At 44.0% G+C, this 21,505-nt stretch overlaps 1 protein-coding gene across 1 annotated transcript in view; it reads right to left on the bottom strand.

The window, feature by feature from the left end:
• Positions 1-2,335: 2,335 nt before the first annotated feature.
• Sgpp2 (sphingosine-1-phosphate phosphatase 2) overlaps positions 2,336-21,505 on the bottom strand; it is a 106,407-nt gene continuing 87,237 nt past the window's right edge. The window contains exon 6 of the mRNA XM_027397334.2: positions 2,336-2,972. Within this exon, the coding sequence (XP_027253135.2) occupies positions 2,421-2,972 (552 nt within the window). The 3' untranslated portion in view covers positions 2,336-2,420. The remainder of the gene's footprint in view (positions 2,973-21,505) is intronic.

Below are 21,505 nucleotides of genomic sequence, written 5' to 3'. Positions count from 1 at the left end.
GTTTCGCCTAAGACTAGATCTTAACCAGCAGGGGGCAGTCTTCCCCCAGAGAGAAAATCCAAGTATTTTGAAAGAAAATTTACTGAAGGTGAGGTGCTTTCTGAGGCGCGTGAATGAAGTGAATTAAGAGGGATCAACAAAGGCAAAAATGTGACCAAGCAATAGCTTTTAAAACCAATGCTATGGGAATCCAAAACAAAGCTTGGCATCTCCAATAAATAATTTCTCCCTCCTTTTGTGATTATCAGTTACATCAGAGATTGATCGGTCATGACAAAGTCTTGGGCCACTGTTTAATGTTCTGTGGCTAATATATTCATCCTCCATCTAAATTATGTAAACAGAATTTTAAGTGCACCCACCCATACAGTTGTCAGCTTCCCTGTTGTTGGGATTTAAACTTCTTAACCACCCACACCCACCACTGTGACAATAGATACAGCCCTTCTTTTACAAAGATACACTCGAGGAAGCTGAGCCTTTTGTCCCTAGGCTTCAGACAAACCAACTAAAATCATCCCATGAGAATATCAGCCAGTATTACAAGCGGGTGAGGGAGGAGGAAAGGAACCTCATCAACAGCTATGCCCTTGAGAACAGGCAAGAGAACCTGTAGGCCAGGGCTTTCAACACCCCAACCAGAGAGATGAAATACCCTCATAGAAAAACTAGGCAAATGGTGGGTCATTTTAATCCCTGTTCTTAACTATGGTAAATGAGAGAAGAATTGTTAAGTTAAAAATGGGCATTTTGTTAAGAATTGTTCTTTTTGTTTGTGTGTTTGTGTTTTCAAGACAGGGTTTCTCTGTGTAGGTAGCCCTGGATGTCCTAGAACTCCATCTGTGGTGAATCAGGCTGACCTCAAATTCCAGAGATCCACCTGCCTCTGCCTCCCCGAGTGCTGGAATTAAAGGCATGTGCCACCACACCCAGCCCAAGAATTATTCTTGAGAGATTAAAATACTGTGTTCAGTACCAAAGAAAATCATTCGAACATAGGCCATGGGGCATACTTAAAATCAGAGAAAATATTGGTCTTGGTTTTCACACTGAATGCAAAAGTCTGAGCCTCCATAACTTTTAAGGGGTTTTAATTTTGTCCAGTGTGTGTAGATAGTGATGAGGTGTTAGGATCCTGTAACACTGGTTTCAGTGGCACCATCCCTCAAAAGAACGATTACTATGCAATCGAACCCACTTTCCAGGATGGGTTGGAACCATCCTGATCTTTATTCTGAAGAGGAGTCCAGGGGAGGAGCTCTTTGCTGTTGTCATCATAAAAACCACCCTAAATCTAAGAAAGCCCACTCTAGGTTTAATGGGTGTTAGAATTAATTGGCTTATTTTCCAAAAATAGGCTGAAGTTGTTCTTGCATTAATGGCCCTTAAAATTGCCAAGAGAAAAGAGGTGGGAAGACTGAGAGGGAGTCCCAGATTCTGCCTAGCAGATGGATAATTAAAAAAAAAAAAAAAAAAAAAAAACAACTATAGGAAGTAGCTGAGCAATGATGAGGTAACATCAAGAGGATGAGGCAATGTCTAGGGTGCCTAGCATCTTTTGGTCAGGCTTCCAGAGGACGAAGCTCATCCATTGTTGTGCTGCTCCAGTGCCTTCTAAGTTTATATGGAAGCTTAAACAACTGAAGTTCTGAAGACCAAGCAGGAGAGAGCAGGAGTCCCATAGTGCCCTCGTTTCCACCTGTGAGGAGGTAGCAGCCTACCATGTGTGGCTCAGACTAGTGCAGACATTGAAACCTGGGATGCTGCAAAATATATGCAAGGAAGATCAGGTTCTTGCTTCACTAACAATGCCTGGAGGAGATGGGCTGGTAAAGAAAGCAAGCTCTTCATGGTGGCCTCTTAGCTCTACTACTGTCTGCAGTCTCTTCACAGGAAACTTTATTCCAGAATGCTCTCGACTCCCACTCAGGCACAGTTCATCCGATTACAGCCCAAGATGTCACTCTGTCCAAGGAGCGCAATTTTCTTTGGTGCCACTGAATTCCAGTTTGGGGAATGAGACTAGGCATTAGGCAAGGTTGTATCTGAAAAGAAGTGTTCTGCCTCCATATTACGTCAAGTCTGTTTGTTGGCTCTCTAGAGCCCAGCAGGGCTTGCAGCCATTCCAAGTCAGGCCACAATTCCTGTCCACTCACGACTGGCTCCTGAGTCCATGTAACAGCAAGGGGAGATGTGACCTGACAAAGTCAGGTGTGGTTTCAGGCTGGGGTTAATGGAAGCACAACCCTTCCAGACCAATCTCACTGCTGGTGCCACAACAGTAGCATCTATGTTACATTAGCAAAACAAAAATATGACTTAAGATGTCCTTAAACTGGTGGGGTTGAGATTGCCCCAACAGACCGCTTTCTCACAGTTTGCCTCTCACACTCATGGACTAGTTTCCATCTGTTTGGGACTCAGAGCAATCCCAAAAACCTGTGCAACATTGGCACAAAAGTCGTGGCACAGAGGCCAACAGACGTGTAGGTGACAAACTTGTAAGGGACTTCAATCTCCAGTCTTCGCCTGGCCTCCTTGTTCCTCGTCACCACCTTGAACCATGAGAATAACACTTGCAGCGAGAGGTTTTGTACAAGTTGACGAACCAAGACGATCAACACAATTCCCACCATAAATTTGGTCAGACCCAAAACCAGCATGTCCGTGGTGAGGGCTGGGATGCTCCGAATTACAGGAAAGGTTGGGGTGGGCTGAGCCACCAGCTGAAAGAAGTGGTTGATCCAGAATCCAAGGGTGACCCCAGCCCCGGCAGCCACGATGGTGGTGGTGTCCGCCCTGGTTGGGCTGTAGTAGTCTGACACAGGGTAGTTGTAGCACAAGAAAAATGGCACAACTATAACACACACAGGGAAGAGGGGGCTGGCTGAGTCCAGGGAGTCGATGAGGGTCCAGGCAGGGTAGGTGAGGGCGATGAGGAAGGCAGTGATCAGCACACCACCCAGCACATCCTGCCAGGAGAGAAAAGAACAATGGTTGAGTGACAGACACTTGAAGTACAATCTTTGCATTGTTTTATCTTAAAGAAAATATGAATCAAAGAATTTGAAGTGAAAATAGGAGATAGTATACATAGCCCATGTTACGAATGTTACATACTTTTCTTATAGGAGTGTTTCTAGGTTTTTTTTTGTTTGTGTGTGTGTGTGTGTGTGTGTGTGTGTGTGTGTGTGTGTGTGTGTGTGTGTGTTTTGAGACAGGGTTTCTCTGTGTAACAGTCCTGGCTCTCCTAAAACTCCTTTTGTAGACTTTTGTTACTTCTTGCAACTAAGACCAAAAGTAACATGATCCCACTAGAGAAAAATCAGAAAACACAAGCAAGCAAACTTAGTATAAAGAAAGGGCACACCTCACAGATTCGGAAAAGGCACGAATCGAGCATGTTCTGTGGCTCACACATACGGAAAAAAAAAAAAAAAGCAAATGAGCAAACACACTGCTTCCTTATTTAATAATAGAGGAAGAACATTTTCCATTTGAAAAGACACATTTCTGGAAATCTCATTTCCCTCCCCATGGCTTCAAGCAGTTAGTGAGATGCACTGAAGAGGGTACAAAGTTTATTTTTAAGTATATACATACACATATATATACGTATGCACACAAACACTTGTAGCCATAGATTAACTATCAGAAGGAAATGAAATGGTGAAGGGTGGCTTTCCTGTGTGGGAATATTACAGATGACTTCTGTCTTCCCTTTCCTGACTCACTGCCATGTTTTCTGAATTTTCTGCAATTAATGCCCTTTTCCTTTTCCTATCACAATAGTATTTGTTTGTTTGTTTGTTTAAAGAAAATATTTCCTGAAGCTTGCTACATAGCCAAAGATGACTTTGAACTTTTAACCTCCAGAGTGCTGGCATAGCAGTGTGCATCACTCTGCCCAGCTTAGTATTCTTACATTAATAAAAATGCCCTCAGACTCGTCACAATAGCCAAGCGATGGAATCAGCCTAGGTATCTGCCAACAGAAGAATGAATAAAGAAATACATAGTAGGGTTTCATGCAGCCAAAAAGCAGAATGAAATCGTGTCATTTCAGGACAGTAGATGGTACCAGATGTCACTGCCTTAAGCAAGATAAGCCAGATACAGAAAGACAAGCTTCACAAGCTTTCTTTCATGTGCAGAAGTGAGACTAAAATAAAATAGATAACTGACAGTAACAGAGGAAAGCAGCGTCAGGGATAAAGTTTAGTGAAGAAGGCCATTAACATGTGACATTGTGCATCCTTATCCTTAGTCAAACAGTTCGCTTTTTGGTGAACATCTCTCGAAATCCCAACAGTGTACCCTTACTCCTCAAGAACTGTCTACATTTATGAATTCTGACCCTCCATCTCTTTCCCATGTGTGATTTACTGGGAATTTTTTTTTTATCCTATCTCCCAGCATCTCCCCTGAAGAACACTATTGAAGAGCTAGCCTGCCCAAAGTTATCTGCCTAGAAAGAGGCAGAGCCAGCCATTCGCTCAATTGTTTGCAAAGAATGCTTTCAGGTCCCTGGACTATTTAGGCATTTAGGCCGGGAACTCTGACTCTAGCATCTCCCCCTCTGCCAGGTCCCCTACTGAGAATGTGAAGGGCCTGTTCTGCCCTTGATGGCTTCACAGAGTCAGCTGAAGCCAGGCACCCAGACAAAGCCAAGATATGATGAATGCTTTGTATGCCGCTACACTGACAATGAACAAGCTAGACCTGGCTTTTGTCTTGAGAATAACTGCTACAGATCTGCCAGTGTTTCCTCCTGAACATCTCAGAATCTGCTTTCCTGTGCTAGCATAGGTTTAATTTGATTTCTCAGAATAATGAAGGCAGGCTTCAATAGCTGCCTCAGCAAGCAGGAGGCCACAGGGCTCATGAATATGCATATCAGTGATTTGAGAAACCCGTGTGTTATGTAATTAGCATTTGTATGGGGGAAGAAAAGTGAAAGTATAAGTTCAAAAGTATTTCCAGTTGTCACACATGAAGGTCTACAGACAAGCCAGGTGGGGTGGCATGTCACTCCCAGCACTCAGGAGCCTGAGGCAGGATGATTGCAAGTCCCAGGCCAATCTGGACTATACAATTCATGAAAATCTGTCTCAGACAAACATTGACATGGAGAGATGGTTCAGTGGAGCATAAGCAATGGAGTTCAGATCCCTGGCACCCAGGTAAACACCCTGCTGGGCATGGTGATCCCGAACAGGGAGTCCCGAGACAAACTGGCTAGATTCGCTGAATTGGAAGCTCTGCTTCAGCAAGAGACCCTGCCTCTGTAAATAAATTGGAGGGCAATCAAGGAAAACACCCTGTGTCAACCTTTGGCCTCACTCCACGGTACAAAACAAGCCCATGAGTACACCACATGTGTGCACCGCACGCACATGTGCCCACACTCAGGTAAACCCCGCACCCAAAATAAAAATTAAAAAATAAACCAAGAGCAATCAGAAGAGGAAGGCAAGTAAGTCTCTTGGCCCATGGTACATGACATGAACAGTAGGATCTTCTGCTGTCTTGGGATCTGGGGGTGGGTGCTGCTCTTTCCTTCCAGTGCCCCCTTAGTGTTTCATGGCTGTCCTTGATGCCACCTTACCTGGCCTAGGATTGTTAGGAATCTAGGGCTAAGGACCAGCAAGCATGCCAATCTGTGCCCACAAAGAGGCTTGTAAAGACCTTCCAAAAACTCACTGATACAGGGAGGGAACCACAGCAGGCAGAACAGAGCACACCAGCTGCAGTTTTAGAATAGTGAGAATATTTAAAGATTCAATAGAAGTCATATTGACAATTTGGACAGGGAATGGTTTTCTATGGGTGTGTTAAAAGTATGGACAGAGCAGAGCAGGGTGTGTAGCTCAGGCTTGCCTAGCAAATGCCATCCCTGCACAAAAATTAATAAATAAGAAAAGTTGGCTGGCTGGTGGCTCACGCCTTTAATCCCAGCACTTGGGGGGCAGAGGCAGGCGAATCTCCATGAGTTTAAGGCCAGCCTGGTCTACAGAGCGAGTTGCCCTGGCTCCAAAGCTACACAGAGAAACCCTGTCTCGAAAAACAAAAAACAAAAAACAAAAAAAAAAAAAAAAAAAAGAAAGAAAAAGAAAAGTTGTAGGCTGAGTGTGATGGACCCAGCCTATAATCCTGCATGCAGGTAATGGAGGCAGGAGAACCAAGTCCAAGGTGAGCATGGCCACATAGTGAATTAGGGACCTTCTTGGGCTACACGGAATCCTGTCACAAAAACATGGACATAAGGCCAAGCCTCATTTTAATGTCACAAAAGAACAAAGGCCACCTGAAGGTCACAGGAGGGAGAGAACTTCGCTCAGACTGTTTACTGTGTCAAGGTCTCAGACTAGCCCAAAACAACAGAAGATACTGTCTCAAATGTTTTTTTTTGTTTCAAAACCTATTCTTAGTTGTGACTGAAGAAAAGTAAAAAATTCATTCCATTCATCTATCATATCTAATACTGAACATGTTATCTCAACAGACAACAAATTGCCAATAGCATTAAACTTGCTCATGCTAATATCCTCAGAATCTACCCTAAAGGGATAGGTTACTCAGTTGGGTTTTGCCCTATTAAAAGGCAAATGATTTCTGTTCATTGAAAATGATCGGTTCTGGGTAAAGAAAATGTGGTACATTTCACCAAAGGAATGTTATTCAGCCATCAAAAAAATGAAACCATGAGTAAATGAATAGAACTAGAAAAGTCATCCCGAGTGAGGTAACCCAGACCCAGAAAGACAAATATGGTATGTATTTGCTTATATGTAGATATTAGCCATTAACTCAATGATAACCAAATTACAATTCATAGAAGCACAGAGGTTGGGTATAGAATAAGGGACTAGGAGGGGCAGATAGATCTCCCTGGGAAAGGGAAATAGAATAGAGAGCTATGGATGAATGGAGGAGGGACTGGAACGGGCAGATCAAGTGGGGAGGGGAAGGGAAGAGCAGGGACAAGGGAGGGAGTAGAGGGAGAGACAGCTGAATTTAAGGGCCATTTAGGGGTAGTATGGAAGCCTAATACAATAGAAGCTTCCTAAAATATATGCACATATGAAAGCAATGTAAATGAAATTGTCAAATAATGGGCGAGACAGAGTCCCAGGTGGATATCTCTTTTCACCAAATGAAGTACCCAGTGCCGTGATTGGGTTACAGGTAATTGAGTTGTTGAACAAAGGGGCTCCCAAACAACCCAGGTTGTTGCTAAAACCATAGGTTGCTCCTCACAAACTGATGGCAAGACCCCATTGCTGAAGACAACATCTACACAACTCACCAAATGTAGAGAAGTCAAGCTGGTGCCTACGTGGAGCCTTCACCCCTACATGCTAGTGTTTTTGGAACTCTGCATGCTATCAAAGGAGCAATGTAAACCAACCCGGTCACAAACCCTTGGATCTACAATAGTGACCCGCCTGCAAGACATGTTGGTGCATTGGTGTGGCACAAAGCTTGTGGGAGTGACCAGCCAATATCTGGCTTGAGGCCCCTTCCACAAGATGGGACACCAAGTGGGAGACCAGAGCTTGGCAACCTAGGATAAAACCAAATACTACTGTTCAGGAAAAAAAAAAAAAAGTAGCAATAAAATGACTCCTAATAACATTCTCTCATACTCATAGATCAGTGCCCTGTTCAGCCATCATCAGAGAAGCTTCCTCCTGCAGCAGATGGGAAAAAATACACAAACCCACAGTCAGACATTATGCAGAGAGTGAGAGACCTTGGAACACTCAGCCCTAAATAGGATGCCATCATCAAATCCCTGCCCTCGGAGATCAGGGGACCCTGCAGAAGAGGAGGCAGAAAAAGCATAAGAGCCACCGAGGAAGCATAGATCCCTAAATCAACAGGATCAACACACATAGAACTCACAGAGACCGAGGCATCATGCCCAGGGCCTGCATGGGTCTACACTGCATGGGGTCCTGGGGCTGAAAGGAGAAGTAGACGCATGTCCTCATCCCTAACTCAGAAACAATCTGCAGTTGATAACCACTTGCAGATGAAAATTTCTCCAAGGGAGTCTCACTGGGGAAACAAACTATTTTTAAGGGTAGGCCACATACCCAGCAGTAGATGGCCAACAGAAAAAGAACCATACAGCATCTTTGGAGGTTACTTGTCCATAATGTTGTGTCAGATCTCCCGCCCCCTACTTTTCAAATACATACATACATACATACATACATACATACATACATACATACATACCATACATACATCTCTTTTTACCTTACTGGTCCTTTTCGTATATACTAAGGCTTCCAGTATTGGATTTCTGAGTATGCAAATGAATGGTTTTCTGTGTCTATTCCTGTTGCTTGGGCTTTTTCTTGGGCTCTTTTCCTTTTGTTTGTTTTGTCCTATTCTGATGTGTTAATTTATTAGCCTGTCTGTTTTCTAATGAGAGACAGAAAAGGGTGGATATAGACGGGAGACGAAGTGGGGAGGAACTGGGACTCGAGGGAGGGGAAATCATAGTCAGGATATATTATGTGAAAACAAAAGTGTATTTTCAATAAAAGAAAAAATAATGAATTAGAAATGATTTTGCCAAAGATTAGAGCTTGCTGCTTTTGTGAACCTATAGGATTACAGGTTCATGAATAGCCCAGCAGCCTTAATGTACTTCCTGATCACACTTGTAGAGAAATCTAGTGATTCCTTCAATAAAACTTACCAGCATATTTTTTATTCAATGAGTTGAACAAAATCATTGCCCCGGGGCTGGTGAGATGGCTTGGCTATTAAGAGCACTTGCTGTTCTTGCAGAGGACCCAGGTTCAGTTCCCAGCACCCACATGGTGACTCCCAATCTAGCCTCTGCAGCATCAGGCACAAACATGGTGCACATACATGCCTGCAAACCAATGTGTCTACACGTAAAATAAAAATAAATAAACATTAAAAAACTTTGGCCCATGTTAATTTTGTATTTGGAAGACATGCAATCTGGAAAGGTTTGAAAAAGGTGTTCTATTAAGCAGATAACTATTTGATGCTATTCAGATGACTGAAATATTTGTAAGTAAAACTATCTCTGATGATTATGTGTTCCACGTGTTAAAGAATATATTTGAATCTATTTTCCTTATATATTATCTGTTTTTAGTACTAATTTATTTGTGTGTATGTATGTATGCTTGCATGTGGTGCCCACAGAAACCAGAAGAGGGTGTTGGGTTCCTGAACCTGAAATTACAGGTGGTTGTGGACCAACCAACATGGATGCTGGGAACCCAGGCCGGGTCCTCTGCAAGAGCAGTTCTCACTCTTTACTGCTGCACCACGTCTCCAGGCCTCTAATTTTACAGCCAGGGTATCTCACTGACCCTAAGCTTGCTGCTTCAGATAGACCAGCTAGCCACTCAACCTCTAGGATCCTGCTCTCTGTGCCTTCATCAGCACTGGGGTCATGGGCATGTATGTGCCTCTGCTCCTGGATCTTATGTATGCACAGGCATGCAAACTCAGGACTCCCCTAGCTTGCACAGCAGGTACTTTACCCTCTGGGTCATCTCTCCAACCCTTGTATGTGTTCTTTAAATGGTTCTGGGTCACTAAAAAGTAAGGCAGGCATTACTTTTCATAAGGAAATTATATAATCAGGTATTATGACAGCTTTGTTTGATCTCAATATTAACTAGGAAGATATTAGGGTACAGTGTCCATTTCTAAACCTTTCCTGTACCTAGCCAGACTAGGAAATCATCACTTGCTCCTCTTGTCTCCACAGAGTCTAGCAAGTCTGAGCAGTCATTCTTCGTGCGTCACACCAGCGTCCCCACCCCGAATTCCCATGTGTATGAACAGTCTAGCTGTGATGAATGGCAGGGCTTGGCAGGCCAGTAGGATTATGACAGCAGCTCAGACATGTTTCCAGGCAGGTTTTAACATCATCTCTGACAACTGCTAAGGAGCTCACAAGAATGGCAGGTTCGAGGAAGGACGATCTGCCGGGAGACACAAAAGACACTGTCAAACTCTTAAATGATCTTTCTCAAGCCTGGGTGGGCATCAGGGCCTTGGAGTAACCAGAGAACAGAGCCGAATTGTGTTCCATGTGATGTAAGTGTCCAACAGGCCCGTGCAGGTTGTGTGTAATCAGCATCGCCGCGGCCTTGTCTGGGGATATGTGTGGACCACTTTCCAAACTGCACCTTGCATAGAACCCACAGGGAAGCTCTTGAGCGCAGGTCCTGATGATGCAGGTCCAGGTGAGACCCGAGACTGCATTTCTAAAGAACTCTTAAATGATGCTTCGGAACAAGGGTCACACTGGTGGATGACTAAGTCTGTCTTGACTTGCTAAATTACAGAGACCATCACAGAGCCATGTTTACGCGGTATGCAGGGGCCTCTCACTTTCTTTTGTGAAACACACATGAGAATGAAAGCTTCCAAATGTGCTGGAAGGTAATCTGGTCATCTTTGAAAGTGAAATTCACATACAGTGATACTTGTGTACCCTGATGTAAAGGGGAATCTGAATTCTTGAGGGTCTTGGTATCATGACTATTCACACCCAGAGGAAAGGAAGTCACTGTTGTCCTTTGTTCATGCTCCTGGGGAATGCTGGCTTATGCCCTGGATGCTGGGTCCATAAGCAATAGCTAAGGTCCCCAAGGGAGTACTGTGCAGCTCTCCTGCCAACTGAGAGTCAGACTCCCTTCTCATCATTTGGAAAAATGAAATAAAACTAGGATCTCCCTCACAAGGTTGCTGGGAACCATCCAATGGGGTAGCTAACACACGTGGGCCCTTAGAACAGTGGTTCTCAGCCTTCGGCCCTTTAACACACTTCTTCATGTTGTGCTGACCCCCAACCATGAAACTATTTTGTTGCTACTGCATAACTGTAATTGTTCTAGTGTTACAAGTCATAATGTAAATATCTGATATGTGACCTCCAAAGGGGTTGAGACTCACAGGTTGAGAACTGCTGGCTTAGAACAATGCCTAGCAGATGCAATACTTATAAACACATCTGCTATGCCCTGTAATATATTTGTAATATCTCTACCTAGAAAACTGCAATGATCCCTAGAGAAATCAAAGATCTGAATACATCCATGGGCAGGAATGGTCAGCATTGCAAGGTGCCACTTCTCTCAAGATGTTACACATACTCCATTTAATCTCGGTAAGAGCCCAGCAGTGGAGAACATGATAAGCTATGGTAAGTGCAAAATTAATATGGAAATACAAAGAGCCAAGAAGAGCAAGGGGGAGGGCTGCAGGGCCTCCATCACCTGCCGTCAAATCTTATAGAACAGTTGTCTTAGCAAGAAGATAGATGGATAGAGCATAGAGTATATGTAGCAGAATATAAATATCACCTGACTTACGATAAAGGTGATCCTTCCATAAATGCATAAAGGACAATGCTCCCAAGTACAAGAGTGGACTGGGTAGTCATATAGAGTAAATGTCACAAGACCCATTCCAAGTGGAGTATAGATAAAAATAGGCAAAGTAAATCTTTACTACTTACTATAATGTAAAAGAATATTTTGTGACTTGTGGCATGCAAAAAGTATCTTAGGATATAGAATTATAGCCATCAGTTAAAAGGTACATAAATCAGACTCCACTGAAAATTTCAAACTTCTCTTCACCAAAAATGCCAACAGAAGAGCCAAAAAAGCAAGTTACAAAGTGGGAAAAAGAATTCATAATACATTTAGCTAGCAATGTGTTGATAATACTAATAAAAAGACAGGTGATCCAGTTAAAATGGGGTAAAGGCAACTAGGACCTCACAAAAAAAAATATCTAATGGCCAATAAACATATAAAAGGGGTCAAAAGTCATCATCCAGAGAAACCAAAATCAAATGAGAGACTGAGACATCTCACTGGATAGACTACAATGAAAGAAACAGTGTGTGTGTGGGGGGGGGGTCATGTCATGTGCTTCTGGTGAGAGTGTGAACTGACACAAGACAATGGCTAACCCTGAAGTGTACACTCACACAGCTTATGAGATACATTGTACTCTTGCATCCAGACTCAGATAAAACGCATCTCTGCAATAAAGGCCTGTAAAGGAAAGTTCAAAGCAGTACTGTTTGTAACTGTCTCACTGGAAACAACCCAAATGTGCATCAATAATGAATGAATGTTCACATAGTTGAATATTATATAACAGTAAACACTGCTGCACATGGTAGTGTGTGCCTGCAGTTTCAGCCATTCAGGAGACTGGCTGAGGAGGACTGCTTGAGCCAAGAGTTTGAAGCCAAGCTGGGTAATACAGCAAGAAGATCTGGTCTGGAAAGTACCACTACTAATGCATGCTGCTGATGAACAGAGAGCTCCATGCAGTAAGAGGGATGATTTCCCAGACATGAGAGAGTGACAGACATGGATGAAGCAGGCAGCATATGAGACACTCCTGGTGATGTTAAACAAGTGGGCAGTGCTGGTGATCTGGGGAGTGGTGCCTCCAGGGAGATGCAGAATTGAGGCCAAGAGAGGGCATCTGGTGATGCTGTCTTCTGATGCAGCAAAGTATGTTTTCTTTGCCAGAAGTTTCCTGAGCTGCACAATTATAATTTGGTCTAGCCGGGCGTTGGTGGCGCACGCCTTTAATCCCAGCACTCGGGAGGCAGAGGCAGGCGGACTTCTGTGAGTTTGAGGCCAGCCTGGTCTCCAGAGCGAGTGCCAGGACAGGCTCCAAAGCTACACAGAGAAACCCTGTCTCGAAAATATAAAATATATAAATATGTATATATATATATATATGTGTGTGTGTGTGTGTGTGTGTGTGTGTGTGTGTGTGTGTCTTCTTATATGACACATCCACAGAATGCTTAATAACTTTCTTCTTTTCTGAACCACAAAAGTGAGAGTTCCTAGGATTAGACTTCATGTCTCTTATCCTACACATTCTTCTCTTTAATCTCTAGGTATTGCTTACACACTCTCATCCAAGGACCAGGTAGCCGGGTCTGTAGTCATGACATTCTTAAGTTCACGAGGGACACAACATTTCCTTCTCTCCTCCTGGATGCTTTGTCATCCCACTGATTAAATGAGATGTGCCCAGTATGTCCTGAGGACCTCTTGTGAGGTGTCCTTTCATCCTAAGAACTGGTTTTGGGGAGCTGGCTCAGTGGGTAAAGTGATTGCTGTCCCAGCACAAGAACCTGAGTGCAGATGCTAGCATCCAGGTAAAAAGCTAAGCATGGCCATGAGTGCCTGTGACCCTGGCGCTGGGGAGGTGGAGATAGGAGGATCACTGGGGACTTGTTCCACCCAGCTCCAGGTGCAGTTAGGACTTGGTATTAAGGGTATGATATTCATCTATTAATCCTGGTGGCAATCCAGTGAACACTTCCTGAGAGCCAGGAATCCTTCTAGGAACTAGGGTGGGAGGTGATGGCATGGGCCAATCACCTAATGGGCCAAGCACACACACCACAGTTTGCACTTTGTCCTAACAAGATGCAGAGTCGGTAGGAACTCAAATTCTCAGTGGTTTCTGACTGCTGAGCCATCTCTCTAGCCCTCCTTTTATTGCTTGTAAACTATTCCTGAAAATACAAATGAAGTTACAATATTCATTCAATATTTAAATTTCTTTGGGGAAACTGTTCCTGCTAACTGGTAAGCCAGCCTTTGCTTCTCAGATCTTTATAGTGATCCATTTCCCAAGTAGCCTTGAAGTGTCCTGGAGAACATGGGAAGCTTCCCACTGAGGCAGACAAAAGGGTCTTACCCTTTTTTATCCCCTTGAGTTACAGTCTCACTATATAGCTTTTGCTGGCCATCTGCCTGCCTCTACCTCTCCAGTGCTGGGATTAAAGGCATGCACCATCGCACCCTGCTAGGACCCTACTCTTCACACACTGTGTTTTTGACCTTTAGCGTTTGAGGGGCTGGGGAGATGGCTCAGCAGTTAAGCGAACTTTCTACTCTTCCAAAAGACCCAAGTTGGGTTCCTAGAACTCATGCCGGGTGGTTCATAACCACCTGTATAACTCTAGCTCTAGAAGATACGAGTCTCTCTGGCCTCTGGGGGCATCTGCACACTTGTGGCACACACACATACATATATATGCAGACACTGGGCCTGAGGAGGTCGCTCAGCAGTTAAGTCTGTATCCCCCTTTCACAGGACCCAAGTTTGGTTTCCAGCACCCATGTCGGGTGACTCACAACCACCTATAACTCCAGCTCCACGGATCCATTGACATGGCACCCTTCCCATGCACATACTGGCTCTCCAACATGCGATAAAAATAATAAAAATAAATAATATTTTAAAAGCCTCAAGCCATTTGAAATTCTCCAAAGGAGTGTCTGACCTCTGAAACTGTGGACACTGTATTGACATTGGCTATGGTGGCTGAAGCCTGTAATCCCAGCACTTTCAGGGCTCAGGCTGGGGCAGAAGGATGGTGAGCCACTGTCTCAGAAATCAAAGGAGAGAGTTTGCTTTTAGATCTGATGGGACAGCTGGGCATTGGTGGGGCACGCCTTTAATCCCAGCACTCGGGAGGCAGAGGCAGGTGGATCTCTGTGAGTTCGAGACCAGCCTGGTCTACAAGAGCTAGTTCCAGGACAGCCTCCAAAGCCACAGAGAAACCTTGTCTTGAAAAACAAAAACAAAAACAAAAACAAAAAAATAGATTTGATGGGACTTAGGAACAGGCCTTATTTTCAGGCTTTAGGAATTAGTTGAAGAACCGTACCCAATCCTTGTATTTCATCTTTTTACCCTCCAAAATGGGACAAACAAACAGTACAAATTCAGGTTTTTAATTATGTCAATAAAGGAAGCTAAAAAGTTAGCTTTACAAGATTCAGGGACCATGATGCTTCCATGGGAGAGGAACATGGCTTTAAGAGAAGCCCCACCCTTCAGTGAATCCACAACTCATTTCACAATCCAAAAAGGCGTGCCCAATAAAAGAAAAGACACACTTGAAAGCCTGCTTCTGTGAGAAGTCCAGCCAATTCCTCCTTCTTACTTCTTTTCCCAGTAACTGGAATTTGCCAGACACACCATACAGAAATGCTAGGTCCCAACCCATGCTCTGTCACTGAATGTGGCCTTTTAAGTTTTATTTGGGGATACTGGAGACCATTTTCAGTATGACCTACAAGTAATACAGGGTCTAAGAGGCACCTGTGGCTTTCTCATGGCCATGAAGTCCATACTTCCCAATAATTACCTCAGAGGTGTGTCTCAGCGTCCTTAGACCAGCTCTAACTGGAGTCCAGCTACCGTCCAGCCATGAGGTCAGAGAGCCCTACTCCCAGCCTTCCACACTGGGCTCTTGCCTAGCTTTTTCCTAGGGTCAAGGTGTTTCCAGGACCCTGTTCATCCCACATGTACAGGACAGAAAAGAGTGCCAAAATTGTGACTTTGGGATCCGAATTTAAAAAGCAAAGTAAAAAAAAAAAATTATCCATGTTTGCTGTTGGGATTGAACACCACAAGCAATTCTTGCCCAATATTGTGCTAAGCTCTAACTTTTGATTCTCTGATAAAATGCCTTCAGTTTACCTTATCATTCCCAACAATGGCTGTCTAGACTTCTGGTTACTGAATAATAATGATTTTATTTTTGTCTTAACTGAAAGAAGAAGTCAACCCAAAACTTTATAAACAACAGAGGTTGAAGTACCATGAACACTTACTACTTTTGAAACCAGAAATAATTCTTTACTTTTACAAAAGGATAAAAATATTTGTCCCCAGGGTAAAGAGAGACAACAGACCTACTAACATGGTGACAGAGGCTCAGAAATATCATCACAGGAACAGACTTACCTAATGGTATAACGGAAAGTTAGGCTTGGTGGGATGTGATTTATGTTGTAATTGGGTCTTCCCTTGTATTAAGTGAGGCACTTTAAAGTAAGTTCTTTCCTTTTTATAAGTAGTTTCAAACAACTTGAACAACACACCCAGAATACTGTCAACCACAGCCAGAAAACAGCTCCTATGGTCTGCAGATAATTAATATTTGACAATCCTTTTCAACGCCCTCCAACTCCAACCAAAACTAAAACATTACTTGGGGTGTGGGTGGGTGGTTGGAGAGAAGTAAGCAAATAAAACCTAATATCTAAATAATTACCCACAGATCAAACAATAAAAAAGCAGCATTTCAACTAGTCCAAGACAAAATAAGGAGCTGTCTGCCATTTATTCACAGTTCTCATGTTTGCTGATCTACCAACAAAAACATCAGGCTAATTTTACTGTTAATACATTGGGATGTTGCTTCATCACTGAGTGGATTTAAAGCTGGTCCTTTGTAGTTGCATCATTCAGTACATCAAATAATACAGTGTGGCCAGCCTCCTACACAAGCACAGACAACGGTGTTGTGTCTGTTTTTTGAGCCTTTGACAGAGCAGGGAAAATGCCACACTGGACTTTGCCCTCTTCTTTTGATAACTGAGGGCGCTTTACTTGGGAGAACTGCCCCTGCTTAGGCATGATGGCTGTCACCCTGACCCTACTGCCAATTCTAGTTCTGACTAAACAGTTGGCTCCTGAGGCAGCTGGGCTAATCATAGACAGCCCTTGGCCTGGTGATGAAGCACAGGGACTCATCACCCAATAAGACGTTTCCTGAAACTCTCTCATCACGGGCATCCTTTCCAGAGAGGATGTGAGGCAATCTAAGCCCAGAGTTCTCAGGCTCTGGCTTCAGGTTAAAGGACAGCCAGAGAGCAGGAATCCCCTGTGCAGAGATAAGCTGGGGAGGGAGGAGAAGGTGCTTTTGAAAGGTTCAGACATCAGGTCTTTCTCTCCCAATGGCCACCAGTGCCTCTTTTTACCATGGCTACAAAAACCAATGCATTTTCCTTTAGGCTTAAATGGGTTGAACAGGTATCTGCTATTTGCATTCCTGACCAGGCAGATGGTGAGCAGTTGATGTTTGACCTCACTGGGTTCATTCCAGTCTCTGTTCTCAGGGCACTCCTTTGCGGCCCACTGGGATGACTCCCAAGATTCTGTCTTTGCATTTGGACTCCATCCTACAGCCAAATGTCAGATACAACTAAAGTTTCACATATATGTCCAAGTTTTGACCTAAGAGCTGTTGGGAGATAGGATACAACAACGGTGACATGGTAAAGACAGCTAGCCTCCTCACAATTACCTTCTGGTCATTGCTATTCAGCTGTGTGAACTAGTTGTCTATGAACTACTCCAGTCACTTCAAGATATTTCTTCTCTTCTCCTTTCTCCCCTTCTTTCCCCATCCCTCCTCTTCTTTCCCTTCCTTCCTCACTTGCTAGAACTGGTTTGCTCTTCAAACCAAGAGAACATGAAGTTAAACACCATGGGGGACAAAAAGATTCTGCAAGCCAATGCATCATTTCAAATGCTTTTCACTGTAGCGAATGGGACATGTAAGACTCGATACAAACTGCCTTAAGCAAGAAGGAACCCTGATTTGCTGTTTTATCCTGAATGATGAACCTACAGGTAGTATGGCCCTGGACATGGTACCATCAACCAACCAGTCAAGGATGTCAGTGATGGCCCTGTGTTTTATGTCCATGTTTGGTCAAATCGTGCTGACATCTCCAAAGGCCCTGAAGGCATCATATAGCTGCCCAATCTAGCATACCCAGCAGCAGAGAGCAACTTCTCTGTGTGTGGAACAGGTAGTCCTAAATAATATCCTGTTAGTGGTGTGAGGACATATTTAGGAGTCAGAATTGACTCATTATGGTGACTACTTGGATGTCAGAGGTGTGGGAGGGGAAGACCTTGGGTTTCGACATTTCTTTTATGGGTATATTGGTAGTAGGGAGGTCCCTCCCTGAGACAGGCCAGGGCTGGTTTGACAAGGATGGTGCCATAGCTAAGCAGGTTTACAGCTCTTCATGCTTTGTGTGGGTCTGCCCAGGAGTCTAACTGGGGCTTATCAACAAAACCTTGCCCTGGACAACAAGGTACTCATGCCTGACAAGAGGTTCTGCAGGGGAAGTCACTCTTCCCAATTATGTGCCAAGGACCATTAATATAAATCAGGAGCCACCTTAATGACACATTCATATGCTGGAGCATCGCAGCTTTCTCCACCTCCCCTTCAGCTTACAACTGATCTTGTTGGGTGTGTGTCCACCCAGCACCACATAGGATCATCCTTGATCCAGTCAATGCCTCTCAACTCTGAATTAAAATAAGCTGCTTATATAGCTCAGGACTCATGCTCTGAGGAAGACACTCTGTGTGTGTGTGTGTGTGTGTGTGTGTGTGTGTGTGTGTGTGTGTTTATATGTGTGAATGAGAGTGCACCTACAAATACCATGGTACACATACGAAGGTCAGAAGACAACCTGGGGCATCAGACCTTGCTGTCCACCTTGTTTGAGACAGTCGCTTAGTTTCTTTGCTACCCACACCAGGTGGCTTGTCTGTGGTTTCCAAGGATTCTCCATCTCTCTCCCACCTTCCCATAGGAATTCTGGGATTGCTACATCAGGTTTTACCTGGGTTCTAAGATTTCCCTGGTCATGTTTGTGTGGCAAGCATTTTACCCACCAATCCATCTTTCCAGCCCCCAAGTAAAATATCTAACTTAATTTTACTACGGACAAGCATCAGACACATTTCACTATCTTTGCCAACTTGAAGTGGTGTCAAGTCTGACACTGCTGTGCAACCACCCCTAGCATGCATCTGCAGAACTTTTGCTAGACCAAAATTGATCTTCTATGCCCAAGAAATAATTTCTATGCTCTCCTACCTAGCTCTAGGCAGCAACTATAGTGGACTTCCTCCCTCTTAAAACGACTACTCAAAGTTCTCCAGGTAAGTGGAATCATACAGTGCTTGTCCTTGTTACTGGCTTATTTCACTTAACATGATGTCATTGGTACTTATGATACAGCACAAATCCTAATTTTCTGCCCACTTAAATAAAGCTGAATGATATTCTACTTAGATATATACTACATTTTGCTTATCTGTTCATTCACCAGTAGACACAAGTTGCTTCTACTTTTTTTTTTTCTTTTGCTGTTGTGACTAATGCTGCTATGGCTATGGATATCTACATATCTACATATCTGTAGACATGTCCAGAGGTAGTTTTAAGAATTCCATGGGATTACGGAGGAACCCAGGAGGTCCCACGCCTCCTGAGGAATCAATGGCTGTTAAAGATTGCAGGAGGAACAGGAGTCTATTTCTTCAGTGGTGTAACCACTGATAAGTTGTACAGGGTTCCAGTAGATAACCTTCCACCTTGGACAAGGAGCTCTAATTAGATTCAGAGAGCTGCACATAATGAAGACATGAAAATAAGAGGGAGACTTCTTGGGGACAAGAAGGGTTTCGGTTGGCAGGAGTGAGAGAGGGGGACAGAGGCAAAAACAACTAAAACTTATTATACATGTGAATGCAACTGTCAAAGATTAAAAAAGAAAAGGATGTCTATGGGATTGGAACAGGCAGCAAGAGTGGGGATACTGCCAGTGTGACTTCCTATAGATTGTTTTGAGGGGTCCTGGGAAGAGACCATATTATCTTCGTTGGCTCCTAATTATAGCATCCCTGCCAAGTTATCTCCAGCATGTACATCTGCCTCCTTCAGCAGACTCAGAGACCCAGAAGAGTGGGTGGGATTGCTCCCCTCGATATCCCTAGATCTTGTTCCAAGCCTGATGCCCATCATAATTATCGAGTTGCTGCTGAATAAAGAACTATAGTAACCCATAATTTTCCACCATCCCACTCTGCAAACAACTATTCCCTTTGCTGCCAGGATGTCATGACTCATGATGCCCTGAGCCCAGCTCTAGACCTGCAGCCTGATGCACTCTGGGCCTGAGTCAATGTGGGGGTGCAAGACCTTCATGAGGCAGAGCTGCAAGTATGAGAAAGCCAGTGGGCTCCAACAGTGGACCGAGGCCAAGGAAAGAGACAAGTTGCCTTGGTCTCTCACTCCATTCTCTTCTGGAGAGACCCTTCCCGAAGAATGGCTGCAACCCATTCCTTGCATCTAAATGAGAGGCCCAATCAATCTTCCCGCAAATATCTGCTTCTCCATCTCCAAAAGCCACTTAAAAAGAAAAGAGAGAAAAAAATGTAACTGTGTTTCAACTGAAGTGGATTTGTATGTTTTCTCTCTGTGTGTCTGGAGCTCCGCATTCCTGTGTTTTCTTTGGTTTTAATTTTAACCTGAGTTCGATTTTTTTTTTTCAAAATGGAAACCTATGGAAATTAAAAAGTAGCACTAGATAAAAGAAATGCCAAAACACCCAGGAGAGTCCTGAGTAGTACCACACTGAGGTCTAGGAAGGGATTTGCAGAGAACGTCTTTGCCATGTGGAGAAGTGGTGTGGCGAATTGAGAATGCTCCCCTCCCCTCCCCTCCCCTGCATCTCAGAAGCCAGCAGATGCCGTGTGTGCTGGGACAGAGAAGCAAAAATGGTGGCTTGGTAGGTAGACTCTAACACTGACTTCTAACTGCTTCTTTGGTATTTCTAACATCTGGGCTCCCTTTCACTCAAGCAATAAACTGCCTGGGGGCCAGATTAGCTGTGGCATACCTGTGAAAACATACGGCAGATGTCTCCATTTATACTTTATCTACTTTGTTTACTGTGGAAATGGCTGCTTTGATTTTAATTTTTAAAATACTGCATTAAAATTATCTCTTGTAATTGCCATCGTAGAGCCTTCATCCCGTAACTGATGGAAGCAGATGCGGACATCCACAGTTTAAGCACTGGGCCGAGCTCCTGAAATCCAGGTGAAGAGAGGGAGGAGTGATAGTATAAGCAAAGGGGTCAAGACCATGCTGGGGAAACCCACAGAAACAGCTGACATGAGCCAGGGGGAACTCACTGCCTCTGGACTGACAGCTGGGGAACCTGCATTGGACCAGACTAGGCCCCCTGAATGTGGGTGACAGTTGTGTGGCTTGGACAGTTTATGGGGCCACTGGTGGTGGGACCAGGATTTATACCTGGTGCATGAACTGGCTTTTTGGAGCATACCTTGCTCAGCCTAGATATTGGGGGGAGGGGCCTTAATCCTGCCTCAATGTGGTATGACAGACTTTGTTGACTCCCCATGGGAGGTATCACCCTCTCTGAGGAGTGGATGGGGGGGAGGGGGAGAAGATGGGGAGGGAGTTCGAGAATGGGAGGGAGAGGGAATTGGGATTGGTATATAAAATAATAAAAGATTGTTTTAAATAAAAATATTAACAATAACTATGAAAAAATATCTCTTGTAGCCTAGGACAAACTGGCTATGTAACTGAAAACAACCTTGAATTTCTCATCTTGAATTTGTGCTGGGATTGCAGCTGTACACCACCATACCCGGGTTTATTCAGTGCTGCTGATGGAAACAAGGGCTTGTGCATGCTAGGCAAGCATTTCACCACTTGAACCTCATCCCAGCCTCCTACCCACTTCATTTTATGCCTTCTCTGCCTCACCTGATGCTTCCAGTTGCTCCCATTTGGCCTCCCCTT

The sequence above is a fragment of the Cricetulus griseus genome, chromosome 2, assembly GCF_003668045.3.
Source record: "Cricetulus griseus strain 17A/GY chromosome 2, alternate assembly CriGri-PICRH-1.0, whole genome shotgun sequence".
Lineage (NCBI taxonomy): Eukaryota > Metazoa > Chordata > Mammalia > Rodentia > Cricetidae > Cricetulus > Cricetulus griseus.
Note: the sequence above shows the minus strand (reverse complement) of the source record. Positions and strands in the feature narration are given on the sequence as shown.